This window comes from Sinocyclocheilus rhinocerous, unplaced genomic scaffold, assembly GCF_001515625.1.
Source record: "Sinocyclocheilus rhinocerous isolate Xijiao unplaced genomic scaffold, SAMN03320098_v1.1 scaffold1222, whole genome shotgun sequence".
NCBI classification, from domain to species: Eukaryota; Metazoa; Chordata; class Actinopteri; order Cypriniformes; family Cyprinidae; genus Sinocyclocheilus; species Sinocyclocheilus rhinocerous.
This window is the reverse complement of record NW_015640234.1, coordinates 110632-123713: the sequence shown is the minus strand read 5'-3', so window position 1 is coordinate 123713 and position 13082 is coordinate 110632. Positions and strand designations below refer to the sequence as shown.

At 41.4% G+C, this 13082-nt stretch overlaps 2 protein-coding genes across 3 annotated transcripts in view; both read left to right on the top strand.

The window, feature by feature from the left end:
• The window catches only part of LOC107752597 (caspase-8-like), an 18071-nt gene extending 11659 nt beyond the window's left edge, over window positions 1-6412 (top strand). Inside the window, exons 9-11 of the mRNA XM_016568609.1 lie at window positions 3822-3933; window positions 5224-5314; window positions 5405-6412. Of these exons, the coding sequence (XP_016424095.1) occupies window positions 3822-3933; window positions 5224-5314; window positions 5405-5561 (360 nt within the window). The 3' untranslated portion in view covers window positions 5562-6412. The remainder of the gene's footprint in view (window positions 1-3821; window positions 3934-5223; window positions 5315-5404) is intronic.
• An 834-nt stretch (window positions 6413-7246) lies between these two features.
• LOC107752576 (interferon-inducible double-stranded RNA-dependent protein kinase activator A homolog) lies at window positions 7247-11864 on the top strand. 2 transcript variants are annotated; one of them, XM_016568581.1, is made up of 8 exons: window positions 7247-7332; window positions 7667-7842; window positions 7948-8029; window positions 8119-8179; window positions 9217-9334; window positions 9417-9511; window positions 11306-11468; window positions 11551-11864. In XM_016568581.1, exons 1-8 carry the CDS (start codon window positions 7319-7321, stop codon window positions 11706-11708), a joined length of 867 nt encoding a protein of 288 aa, XP_016424067.1. In that variant the 5' UTR covers window positions 7247-7318; the 3' UTR covers window positions 11709-11864. The 2 variants fall into 2 exon arrangements, with proteins under 2 accessions (XP_016424067.1, XP_016424068.1); XM_016568582.1 differs by lacking the exon at window positions 7247-7332 and adding an exon at window positions 7367-7425.
• The last annotated feature ends 1218 nt before the right edge of the window (window positions 11865-13082 follow it).

Sequence of the window (13082 nt, the reverse complement as noted above, 5' to 3'; positions counted from 1 at the left end):
CTGTCATCCCACGAGCCTTGTAACCCGGAGGAAAAGGAAACTGCTCTTTTTTTGACAATGTGGTCACCGCTGGCTCAACGGCGAACAAAAAGAAAAGGGAACAGAAGATTCTCCGCCCGGCCCTCCTCCGGGGGAAGGAGCGGCGCTGTCTCCACCACCTCCTGAAGAGCAGTCTCCCACATCTCCGGGTTGCCCGTGTCAGGGCCGCTTCCTCGTCTTCTTGGAGGACTTAGTGGCCGGGTGCGCTCTCCTCACCGTTTGGAGGACGCAGGAGGGCGCCCATGGCGACGAGCAGACTGAGACACGGCCCGTGACGGAAAGGTGGCAGCTGGAGGATCACGTCGGGGCAGGATGTGTTGGATGTGTTGAACAGTGTCACCGAACAGGCCAGCCTGGGAGATGGGACCGTCAAGAAAGCGTATTTTGTCAACATCTTTCATCTCAGCCAGGTTGAGCCAGAGATGGCGCTCCTGGACCACCAGAGTGGACATCGCCTTCCAGAGGGACCGTGTCGTGAATTCCGTCGCCCGGAGGGGGAAGTCAGTCACCGTGCGCAGCTCCTGCATCAACCTCGGGTCGGTACTACCCTCGTGCATTTGTTAAAACCTTGGCTTGGTGAAATTGCAGGATCGCCATGGCATGCAGGGCAGAGGCAGCTTGGCCCGCAGCACTGTAAGCTTTGGCAGCGAGAGCCGCCGACAGCTTACAGGCTTTGGACGGGAGACACGGACTATTCCTCCAAGTGGCGGCGTTTTGCAGGCACAGGTGCACCAGCAATCGCTCTCTCCTCCTGGGGAATGTCTATGCACCCCCTAGCCGCCCCGCCATCGAGGGTAGTGAGGACGGAGGAAGGAGACGAGCGGCTTCTGGCTGTAAAAGGGGTCATCCACGACTACGTCACTTCCTCATGCACCTCCGGGAAGAAAGGAACCAGAGCAGAACGTGGTTGAGAGCCATGCTCTACACCGAGAAACCAGACGTCCAGCTGAGAGCACTCAGGGCTGGGCGGTGTATTCACCTCCAACCTGATGCTCACAGCTGCAAGCACGGCCGTCAACTCTGGGTCCGATTCGGCAGTGGCGACAACAACCGAGGGGGGCAGCCCCGCCGAATCTTCATCCACAGAGGTCAATAGCCCATCCCCCGATGCTGCAGTAGTGGGGTAGTGACAGAGGGGTCTGCTCCTTTCCCTTTAAGAATGGAGAGACGCGATCGCAGCGTTGCCATGGTCACGTACTCGCAGTGCGGGAATAAACCATCCATGAACGCGTCTTCAGCGTGCTAAATAACCAGACATGGAAGACAACGCTCGTGGCCGTTGTCAGAGGACAGGAAACGTCCGCAAACAGAAGGACACGGATGAAACGGCGTCTTTATAAAGACGCGAATCGTCTGTGATTTGCTCTTTTAGGAAATCTGCTTTTTTAGTTAAAGCACCCAGGGGAATCGCTGAAAGGGACACCACTGTTCACGCCGTACCGCCAACCAGAACAGCTTCCCAACATACAGCAGATGAATGGCTTTGTGGAGTATAACTGCTTTTCTTACAACTACTCGGCTCTGAAGCAAAAATCTAATGAGTGGATGCACGCTGTCGCCTTATATACCTGTGTGCACAGGGAGTGGCTCAGCATGCAAAAATCCACTAGCCAATTCTCATTGGCGTTTTCTCTTAAACTCAGAGATGATTGGGCTCCCAAGTGAGACCCCATAATGTCGTTCGACATAACTCGTAGTGACCAACAGATAGGGAACAAGTAAAGACAGTATTGTATGTAATTGGTGAGCACTTTTTTCATATTTCCTTAAATCATTTGAAGGGTGAAGGATAAAAATCTTGTTTTTGTTACATATTATCTTAATATTAAATTATTGAACTCTGTGTTCTCTATCAATCACTCACAAGTTTAGTTATTTAACAGGCACATTTATGGTACATAGTAATGCTCCATGTGCTACATTTTTACACCAAATTGGGTGTGTACTAAGCTTATTATTATTTTGATAAAGCAAGATTATCCATAATCGCTGATTGTTTATTATAGCGAACGTCTCATCTACATTTCATGCACAAGTAACATTGGATGTAGGAATAGTCTGTAGTTGTAGGAAATGCCATTACCTGGTGTATCATACAAAGGCAGTTTCCATGTTAAGTTAGGGTTAGATGGTAGAAAATGCATTAGGATGTCATGACCATATACAGAACAAAGAGAATGTATGTTGTAATACACTGATGAGGCAAAACATTATGACCGCTCATAGGTGAAATTAATACTGTTAATCATCTCATTTAAAGGACTCGTGTTAAGGTCTGGGTAATTTATATGGTAAATGAGCAACCAGTTGGTGCAGGAGAAATGGCCAGGAATAAAGATCTGAGTGACTTTGACAAGGGCCAAATTGTTGTGGCCAGACAACGGTGTCAGAGCATCTCTGAAACAGCGAAGCTTGTGGGATACTTATGATCAGCATTTGTAAGAACCTACTAACAGTGTTCCGAGGAGGGACAAACCACAAATCGGTGGCTGTTCCGTCTGGACCAAACAAAACAGAATAGTCTTATGTGGTGACAATTTTAATGATGGCTAAAGGAGCAATATTCACGACACTGTTCACAATGTTCACATCGCATAGCACCCTGATGCATATGGGCCTGTGTAGGTGCAGACTCTTCAGAGTGCCCATGAATGACCCCTGTCCACAGCCGAAAGCCCCTAGTACTGTACGGACGGAACTGGACTTTGGAGAAATGAATGAAGGTCGCCTGGTCTGATGAATCACGTGAATGGTTGTATACAACATGTCCACTGTTTACCTGTAATGGCACCAGGATACACTGTGGAAAGATGACAAGCTGGTTGAGGGCTTGTGATGCTCTGGACAATGTTCTGCTGGGAAACCCTGTGTCCGGACATTTGTGTGGCCGTCAATTTGAGACATGCCACCTACCTAAACCTCATTCCAGAGCAGGTACACCAGGGGTCTCCAGACCTGTTCTTGGAGGGCCGCTGTTCTGCAGAGTTTAGCTCCAACCCTAATTAAACACACCTGAACCAGCTAATTAAGGACTTCAGACTCACTAGAAACCTTCATCGAATTGTGCTGAAGCTGGTTGAAGCTAAATTCTGCAGGATGTTGGCCCTCATGGCAATGATGTTCCCTTACGGCAGTGGGCTCTTTCAGCAGGATATTGCACCTGCTACACTGCACACTGTTCAGGAATGATTTGAGGAACATAAAGGTGTTGTCCTGATCTCCAAATTCTTCAGATGGTAATCTGATTGAGCATCCGTGGGATATGCTGGACCAACCAGTCCAATGCATGGCAGCTCCACCTGGCAAGTTAAGGACTTATAGGATGTGTGCTTAGTAATGCTTGATTGCAAAGAAGAAGACTGACCAACTGCAATGAGAGACTAGAAGAACAGTGTGGAGAAGACGTCAGAGGAAAAGCAATCACTGAAGACATCTTAGAAGGCTACAGGTGCTGCAGAAATTGGACTTCCTGTTACAGGATACAGACACCGTCACCAGAGAGGAGATGAAGATACATGGGTTAAAACCACAACTGCTGCTGAAGAGTGAATGGATCGACAGAGACCATTGTTATATGTGCACAAAGATACTGGAAACTTTACTGAGGGCTTGTGAATTGTTTATTAGTCAGTTTTGCTCTATTCGGCCATGATCTGTGCAGTTAACTATATTTTTGTATGTATACTATATTATGTTATACTGGACTCTGTTGCTGACACCCCTGCTTAAATCAAACCAGGCATTCTCCACACTTCTTAACAGTTGTGCCGTTTGTGTGGTAGATCCAGCAGTATGAGATGAAGGGGGACAGGAGAGGATTCTGTCTAATCATCAACAACTATGACTTCAGTGCATGCACACTGGGGAACAGAGAAGGAACAGATATTGACAAAGGTTAGTGTAACAAACACACATATATAAACCAGTTATCAGGCACACACGTGCCAGTAGGCCAATCGAGTCTCCCTACACTCAAACCAATTAAATATTTGTATATATATGCGTATTTTGCAATAAAGTTAAATATAATAAATAGTTTTTAATAATAGAATCACCATCTTTAAATTAATGTTGTGATTCACCTCATAGCTGGTTGGTTTGGTTCATGGCTCAATCAATCAGAATACTATAGACCTTGCTACAGATCATAAATAAACTACTGTTACCAATAAAGTTTTATAAAGCTCAATGAAAGCCATCTCTACACTGGAAAGGTCGAACAGAAGCTGCATCTGACATGGCATTTATGTTTATTATTATGTTCAATGCTGTTCAAAGGTGGTATGCATGTATTTACACAAAAATAACAGTGTAAATAGCCTACATAAAGTATATAAATGATAAAACAAATCCATTGAGGGTAAGGCTGCAATATTAGGACAAAAATCATTATGGTCAATTAGTGCTTTTGTTACTGTAATAATCATTATCAGTGTCCTCTTTTTAGAGCTGCTTTAAAGCAGAATTGAATTTTGTTTGCATCATTGAAACATCATTTTCCTGTTTAACACTGTAAATCTGCTTTGACGCAATCTGTATTGCGATGTAAAAGAAAACGTGATTCATCAGACCAGGCCACCTTCTTCCATTGCCCCGTGGTCCAGTTCTGATGCTCACGTGCCCACTGTTGGGCTTTCGGCGGTGGACAGGGGTCAGCATGGGCACCCTGACTGGTCTGCGGCTATGCAGCCCCATACGCAACAAACTGTGATGCACTGTGTGTTCTGACACCTTTCCATCAGAACCAGCATTAACTTCTTGAGCAGTTTGAGCTACAGTAGCTTGTCTGTTGGATCAGACCACACGGGCCAGCCTTCGCTCCCCACGCGCATCAACCCTGTTGCCAGTTCACCACGGTTTCTTCCTTGCACCACTTTTGATAGATACTGACCACTGCAGACCAGGACACCCCACAAGAGCTGCAGTTTTGGAGATGCTGACTCTGACCCAGTCGTCTAGCCATCACAATTTGGCCTTTGTCAAACTCGCTCAAATCCTTACGCTTGCCCATTTTTCCTGCTTCTAACACATCGACTTTGAGGACAAAATGTTCACTTGCTGCCTAATATATCCCACCCGCTAACAGGTGCTGAGAGATAATCAGTGTTATTAAGTTCACCTGTCAGTGGTCATAATGTTATGCCTGATCGGTGTATTTGAGAATGAATGATTCTTATGAGTCAGTTCTGTTAAGGAATCACACAAAACTCAAGGAGGTACAGGGTGGGGGTGAGGTTTCTTCACTGTGGAAACACTGGTTGAGTCAGAAGTCACTGTCTGTAACTAACTGTAACAGTGTATAAATTTGACTGTGGACATTGGTTGGATGTCTGATTTTGTGTCTCTCTGTCTCATGTGCATGTAGGGGTATAGACCTACTCTCCATTCTGACGCAGGTGAACAGCGATGTGAGCAAAAAGACGGACAAAAGCGGTTTGAGGAAGCAGATGCCACAGCCAGAGTTCACCCTCACCAAGAGAGTGGTTTTCCCTCCACCCAAAACTCACCGACCCCTTCCATAATGTCCTGCTGCAGTCCATGAAACCTCTCAGACAGCATACACGGCACATACACAAACACACAGATGTTCATCAATGTTTACACGTTGAGCTGGGGTGATGATTATCTTGTTTAATTGAAACAAGGGGTAAGGTCCTGAAAATACTGTTCACATACAGTAATTCTGACTTACCTAACAAAAAAATAAATATTTTAGAATTTTATGAAATAAACAAATATGGAGCCGTTTTAAAATTATATTGTCAATAACATCATGAAGTGTTAAAAGAACATTTCATTTCCAAATTCACCCCAAAACAGTGCTGTTTATGTTTCTGCTGGAAAAAAAAAACTTGTACTAGGATTATTGCACTTGTATGTATTTGTCCAGGGGGCACGACGCTCTAAAGCACTTTTATTTGTCGCTCTATAAGAGCATGAATGGATAGTTTCCACACAAGTGTGGACTGTTGCAACTAGCAGTTTATTAGTAAAATAATGATATTTCAATGGCAAGGGAAAGCCTGCTGCAGCTGCTGTTTATTGCCATCTGCACCCTAAATAAATTAAATACAATTTTGATGTTGACGATGTTCATGAGATGTTTAAATCGAGTGGCTGGGTAAACACAGAAAAGTCCTGAGCATCTACAGACTCAGTAAACAGCCTTACCAAAGAGAAATGAATGCAGCTGCTCACAAAAGAAAGTGGACACAGAACTTTTTACAATTCACTACAAAGTAAAACTTTGACTTAAGTTTTAAACACAATATATTGTTTTACGCAATTTTGTTGTTGTTTTCCCATTTGAGATATTTTGTTTAATTGAATGTTTAAGTGTGACATCAGTCTGTATTACGTTACTAGCAGAGAGATGGGCATAAATGCATGAAAATGTATTTAAAATACAAATACAAAATACTGTGTGGAAAAATTTATTTAAATACAAATACAAAATACTGTGTGGAAAAATTTACTTAAATGCAAATTACATTAGATTTTTTTTTCAAAGGCTTTAAAATACAAAAAAGTATTTTGTATTTCAAATACGTATTTTAAATACATGTATCTGAAATACTGCCCATCCCTGGTTACTAGTACAGTACAGTACAGTGTGAAGCTTCCTTTTATTGTGCCAAAATAAAGCTTAAATCTGAATCCGATTGGTTGCAACCATAAACTGTTTAAAAAAAAAAAAAAGTTACAACCAATCCAAAAATTTTTTTAGAAAAAAAGGTTACAACCATAGACTGTATAAGGGTTACAACCACTCCCACAAGCGTATGAGAGGTGGAGCCAGAGATCTTCTTATTGAAAGGAGATGCTAACTCGGCGTCAAATCGGGTAACTTCATGAATGGCTGTTAAAACCATAGATATACATATCTGTGTTCAAAACGGTCAATCACCTTGGCCATATAACCACAGAAGTGAATGGGCTGTGCCGTTAAAAGAACCACATCTGTCGCAAAATTATCCCTGGCTTTTATCATTCACTCCGAAATCATGTCATGCCAAAAAGATCAGCGGACAGTCGGCCTTATACTGTGGCGAGTTGTTTCCACACAAAAGCGGTCTATTCAGCGTGCTGAAGGGAAAAACACATTCTAGTCTCCTCGGGATTCCTAGCGTTACGCATTATTGCTAACATTGGGGTTTCCCCTGTAGGAGGGGCTCTGGCGCAGTACCGTGCGGAAGGCGGGGCTTATAGTCAGTATAGTGGACTACTATTGGCCAGTGAGTTTGTCAATCAACGTAGAAGCGGCATACGCATAGCAATAATGGCCGATGCTCAGTAAGAAGCTTACATTTTGACATATAATCTTATTTTCTTTTACACACACGTATATATGTATATTTATATTTAACAATTGATGTTTCCAAACACGTACGTGTCTGTTTAATGTAATATCTGTATATGGATGGCAGACTGTTTATTGACTGCACATAGGCTATAGACAGGCAGGATGTATTGTTTGTGTTATAATGTAGTGTCTTGTCAATATCTGCATTATATGTTTTGGGTTGTATTTGTCCTAGTTTCTGTAGTTCGCTCTTATCTAGCATCTTTGTATTATTATGTTCCATCATTATTCCGTCGAGGTATTAATATATTATTCTCTTCTCAGAGTCGCCATGGCTAATCAGCGCTGTCAGGAGAAAACACCCGTCCAGATCCTGCATGAATATGGCATTAAAATGGGCAGCGCGCCCGTGTACGAGCTCATCCAGGCTCAGGCTGAAGGAGACATGCACCAGTCCTCCTTCATGTTCAGTGTCACCATAGGAGGCATCACATGCAAAGGTCTGACATTTACATACTTATGTATTCATTTAAATACCGCCTAGTAAGAGTATATATTATATAGTGCACACTAGTATTCTAATAGATAACATTTCGTTCTTAAAGGTCGAGGATCCACTAAAAAGGCTGCTAAACATGAAGCTGCAGAAGCCGCCTTGAAATTATTGAAACGAGACACCCAGCCAAAGTAAAGTACACACTGTAGATAGTGATATGAGCTATTATAGATCAGATACTTGAGGTAAGACTTACCCATGTTTTCTGAATCTTTCGCAGTGATCGGAGAGATGGTCTTTCTCCTGAAGCCGGTGAATCCAATCATGTAGGAGTCCTGCAGGTATCTGGTCAAGCACCAGACAGGCCTTTCGGTTTTCCTGAAAATCTATCGATCACTAACAAAGCCTAGCAATAGCATAGGACAGTGTTTCTCATCCCTGGTCCTGAGCGCCCCCCAACACTGCACATTTTGTATGTCTCCCTTATCTGACACCCATTTCAGGTCCTGGAGTTTCTTTTAATGAGCTAATGAGTTGAATCAGGTGTGTTTGATTAGGGAGACACACAAAATGTGCAGTGCTGGGGGGCGCCCAGGACCAGGGTTGAGAAACACTGGCATAGGACATGCTAACAACACATATGTATACGCAGATGCCTTATTAGCGGCTGTTTCGGTGGGCCGCTCTACGTAAGTCACCCACTATATTGGAAAGGTCAAAGCAGGTCTGTGAACACTCGAGAGCAAGTTGATGCATTTATATGCATGTATATGAGTATCTACACTGACGTTCAGAAGTTTGGGATCAGTACGATTTTTAGTGTTTTTAAAGAAGACTCTTATGCTTATCAAGGCTGCATTTAAAAACAATGAAAAAAAACAATAATATTGTGAAATATTATTACAATTTAAATATAAATTAAAATATAATTTATTCCTGTGATCAAAGCTGAATTTTCAGCATCATTACTCCAGTCTTCAGTGTCACATGATCCTTCAGAAATCATTCTAATATGCTGACTTATTATCAATATTGAAAACAGTTTTGGTGCTGAATAGTTGTTGTTTTTTTGGAGCCTGTGATACTTTTTTCAGGACTCATTGATGAATAAAAAGTAAAAAAAGTACAGCATTTATTCATGTCTGACAGCCTGCATGACATACAAAAACTCCAACCTTTGTGCTTGTAAAACTACTTCAAATTTAAAATCTTCAAACTTCTATCTTTTGTAACTGCTTCAAAAGTTCTGGCTACGCTTCCTCAAGCCAACATAAAGTTTGTCTTGACAGAGTTTTTTTAATCTAGTTATTATTATTATTATGGCGGAGAGTATTTGTTTGTTTCGAGTGTATTTGAATGGTGCTGTGTGTTGTGTCAGGAGCTGGCCATGCAGAGAGTTTGGTGTCTGCCGGAGTATGTGGTGTGTTTGGAGACAGGGCCGGATCATATGAAGGAGTTCACAGTTACCTGTCGTCTGGAAGGACTGGAGGAGTCAGGTGCTGTTAGCCGCTTTTCATATTGTGATGTCACGCTGAGCGCACGAGTACTGATGCTTTGTGATGTGCTTTTGCTCATCAGGCACCGGCAGCTCCAAAAGGCTGGCCAGACGCGCAGCAGCCGAACGCATGCTGGGGAAACTACAGAGTTTGTCCGGATCTCCCGAGATCACGTGGGTTAGTGACATTCATCTGTTCACTGATGCATTGTGATTCTTTCACCAAAACCATCCATAAAAGTTCACAATTATACGTTTAAGAAAGATGCATAAACCACCCAAAGATGCACTTATACAGAGATATGTGTGCACATTAACATACCTGAGAGCCTTTAGCTTGGTTAAAGAAAAAAGGACAAAAATGACGAATATGCTTTATTTTTAGACATTGGAAACATTGGTGTTTCTGCATCATAATCTCTACAGTATATTGAAAATGAAATAAATACAACGGAAATGAAAACATTTGAGAAAATGTATTATGAGGAAATCATAACTGAAAAATATTTGTGCTGTTGAATTGATTAAAAAATAATAATTAATTATTGATCATGCCTAATATTAACATTTTTAATTATACAGAAAATATACACAATAAATCTGCAGACTGAAGTGGAAGCAACATAAAGATAATATTTTAAATATTTTATATTTAAAGTATTTGTTTAATGGTATCCTTTTTACTAAGTTGCAAGACTATTATCACTGATACCAGTACTGATGCCCCTGTTAATTATTATTATTATTATTATTATTTATTTTAATTTCTGGGGGTAAAATGAGTTGAACTGAAAACCAGGCCTAAACTACATATAACAGATCAGTGATGTCACCAGACTGTCCGCAGTTGATTAATCATAGTACATGAAGACAATTGTTTCGTATTAAAAGCTGTCAGAAATGTTGTTTAAATATGTAAATTAGGAATGATCTAATTCAGTATGCACTCATTTCTAGAACAGAATCTGAATATTTTGGATGTTTTCTTTCCACTAGTCATGTTATGGAAGCAAAATAACTCACAATCTCAAAATTGACCAGTGCCTGAAAAAACACTGTGGTTTACATTTCTATAACAAAAGTAAATGATGAAACCATGGTACGAAGGCAGTTTTCATGTGACCTTTATGTAAAAAAAATCTTTATATAAAAGATTAGAAAGAAAAATCAGCCCTTGGAACATAAAAGAGCCTGAAGTTGAAGGAAAAACCCTTAAATAGGATTTGATTTGTCACCGTGGCTCATAAATGATTTGTGCTCTTATGCCGGTTGCATCAATATTTCAGCATGAGGAATTATTTTGGAATTGAATCACGGCTGAATGAGTCACCATCAAATCATGAGGTGCTTCCACTCACGAACACAAAATGAGCAGCAGGGGAAAGTACTGTGGAGCAGCTGGGATTTAAAGGGTTAGTTCACCCAAAAATGAAAATTCTGTCATTAATTACTCACCCTCATGTCGTTTCAAACCCATAAGACCTTCGTTCATCTTCGGAACACAAATTAATATATTTTTGATGAAATCCGAGAGATTTCTGACCCTCCATAGACAGCAAGGGAACTACCACAGTCAAGGCCCAGAAAGGTAGTAAAGACATCATTAAAATAGTCCATATGACATCAGTGGGTCAACCGTAATGTTATGAAGCTATGATAATACTTTTGGTGCGCAAAAAAACAAAAATAACGAATTTATTCAACAATTCCTCTCCCTGGACTATTTCTACCTTTCTGGGCCTTGACTGTGGTAGTTCCCTTGCTGTCAATGGGAGGGTCAGAAAGCTCTCAGATTTCATCAAAAATATCTTAATTTGTGTTCCGAAGATGAACAAAGGTCTTACGGGTTTGAAACGACATGAGGGTGAGTAATTAATGACAGAATTTTCATTTTTGGGTGAACTATCCCTTTAAATCAGATCAGATGTGCTCCCATGTCCAGTTTTGACCCCATGTCTCCTGTGGTCCCCAGAGCCCACCTTCTCGCGTGTATGTGGAAAGCTTACGGCAGGCCACAGGGGAGAAGATTTCCCTCCTGAGGAGGACGCCGCTCAGCATCCCGAACACAGACTACATTCAGATGCTGCTGGAGATCTCACTGGAGCTGGGCTTTCAGGTCACATACATAGGCATCGGTTGGTTCTCGTTTCTCAGTTTGTGTCATTTTGTGTCATCAGGGCTGGATATGTTTGATATATATATGTGTGTGTTTTGCAGATGAGCTGACAGTGAACGGCCAGTACCAGTGTTTGGTGGAACTGTCCACCAGGCCGGTGACGGTGTGCCACGGCACCGGGATGACCAGCAGTAACGCCCACAACACCGCAGCACATAACGCCCTGCAGTACATCAAGATGGTCGCAAGTAAACTCTAACAGCAGGTCTGGGATCTGTGTGCACATGAATTCTGACCTGCATAGCAACTGACTCCGAGCCTGTTTCACACAGCACACACAAGCACTGCAACCAATGACACATTCTGCTGTAAGAGACCCGACTCTGCAGAAAAGAAATGAAATTCTGGTTTACAACACTGAGTTTATTCTTGGATGTTGCAAAGCGCTACATTTACATCAAAATTTATAGTGAACCTCAAACTGGAGTAAGTCAGATGTACTTGTTTTTTTGTTTGTCACTACATGAAACCTGACTGAAATACTCAAATAGTTTTTTTTTTAATTGCTTACACCCTCAAAGTTATATCTGAGGCACACCATTCGCTCATATACCATATCAAGTCACAATCAAAATCAAAAAATTGATCACAAACAAAAAAATTCCCCCTTGCATTTCTGCTTACAGTACTTTGTAAATATATTCTGAATATGCATACATAACTTTATTTCTAATTCTTTATACAGCACAGATTGTTTCAAAGCAGTAGTAACAAATTCAAACAAGCCAATCGTGTCATTATACAGCTCAAGTTAGTTCAGTGTTGATTCAGTCCAGTTCAATAACTAATGCTCATCAGTTGTGCATACTGTATTTACAGTGTATTTTTGCACATACATGTGTGTGGGTGCTGTGACAGACACTGCACACTGAACAGGCAAAAGACACAAGATAGTACTTTTACTTGCAAAAGAGTTGCTATGCAAAAACATTTTTTTTAAGAGTTAAAATAGATTTGAAATAAGTATTTGATTTTGAGAGATATGCGAAATGTTTTGTGTGTAGAGTGGCGAAAAGGAGACATAGTTTCAGTAATTGTGTAAGCAATAAAAAAAAAAAAACTGTAAGGTTTACAGTGCATTCTCAAGGCTCAGCATCTTCTGCATGCTGCTCAGAGAGCAGTGGACGCTTTAAACTGGTAACCGTGATGGTTAAACGAAGCTTTGCGATCCATCGCAAAACGGTCCTTTATTCAAAGCTTTTCAATACGGTGTACGGTGTGGCCACCTAGTGGTCATTACAATGTATAGCACACAACAAACGGTTACACCCGCTGGTTTCATCATATTTGCTTATGTAACTGATTTTTTAAAATTTTATTTAGACAATGTAGAAGTGATTCTTTTATTTACTTTATTTTGGTGCTTTGCTTATAACTATAACAAAGTTTATTTGGGCTTAATATATTGGGGGAAAACAATGTACTAAAGAAAACCACGATGAAGTGTGAATACTGTTACGTGAACGAAACTTTTTTTTTTTTTAAACACAAGCTTCACTACATGTTGATATGGGTGCCGCTGTGTGAAACAGGCCTTCACAGAAAAAACAAGGACTGCTACTCATTTGGCAAA

Coding starts and splice junctions, on each gene's coding strand:
- LOC107752576 (XM_016568581.1), top strand. Junction 8,180..9,216: donor ATCATGTAGGAGTCCTGCAG/GTATCTGGTCAA, acceptor GTGTTGTGTCAG/GAGCTGGCCATGCAGAGAGT. Junction 11,469..11,550: donor GGTCACATACATAGGCATCG/GTTGGTTCTCGT, acceptor TGTGTTTTGCAG/ATGAGCTGACAGTGAACGGC.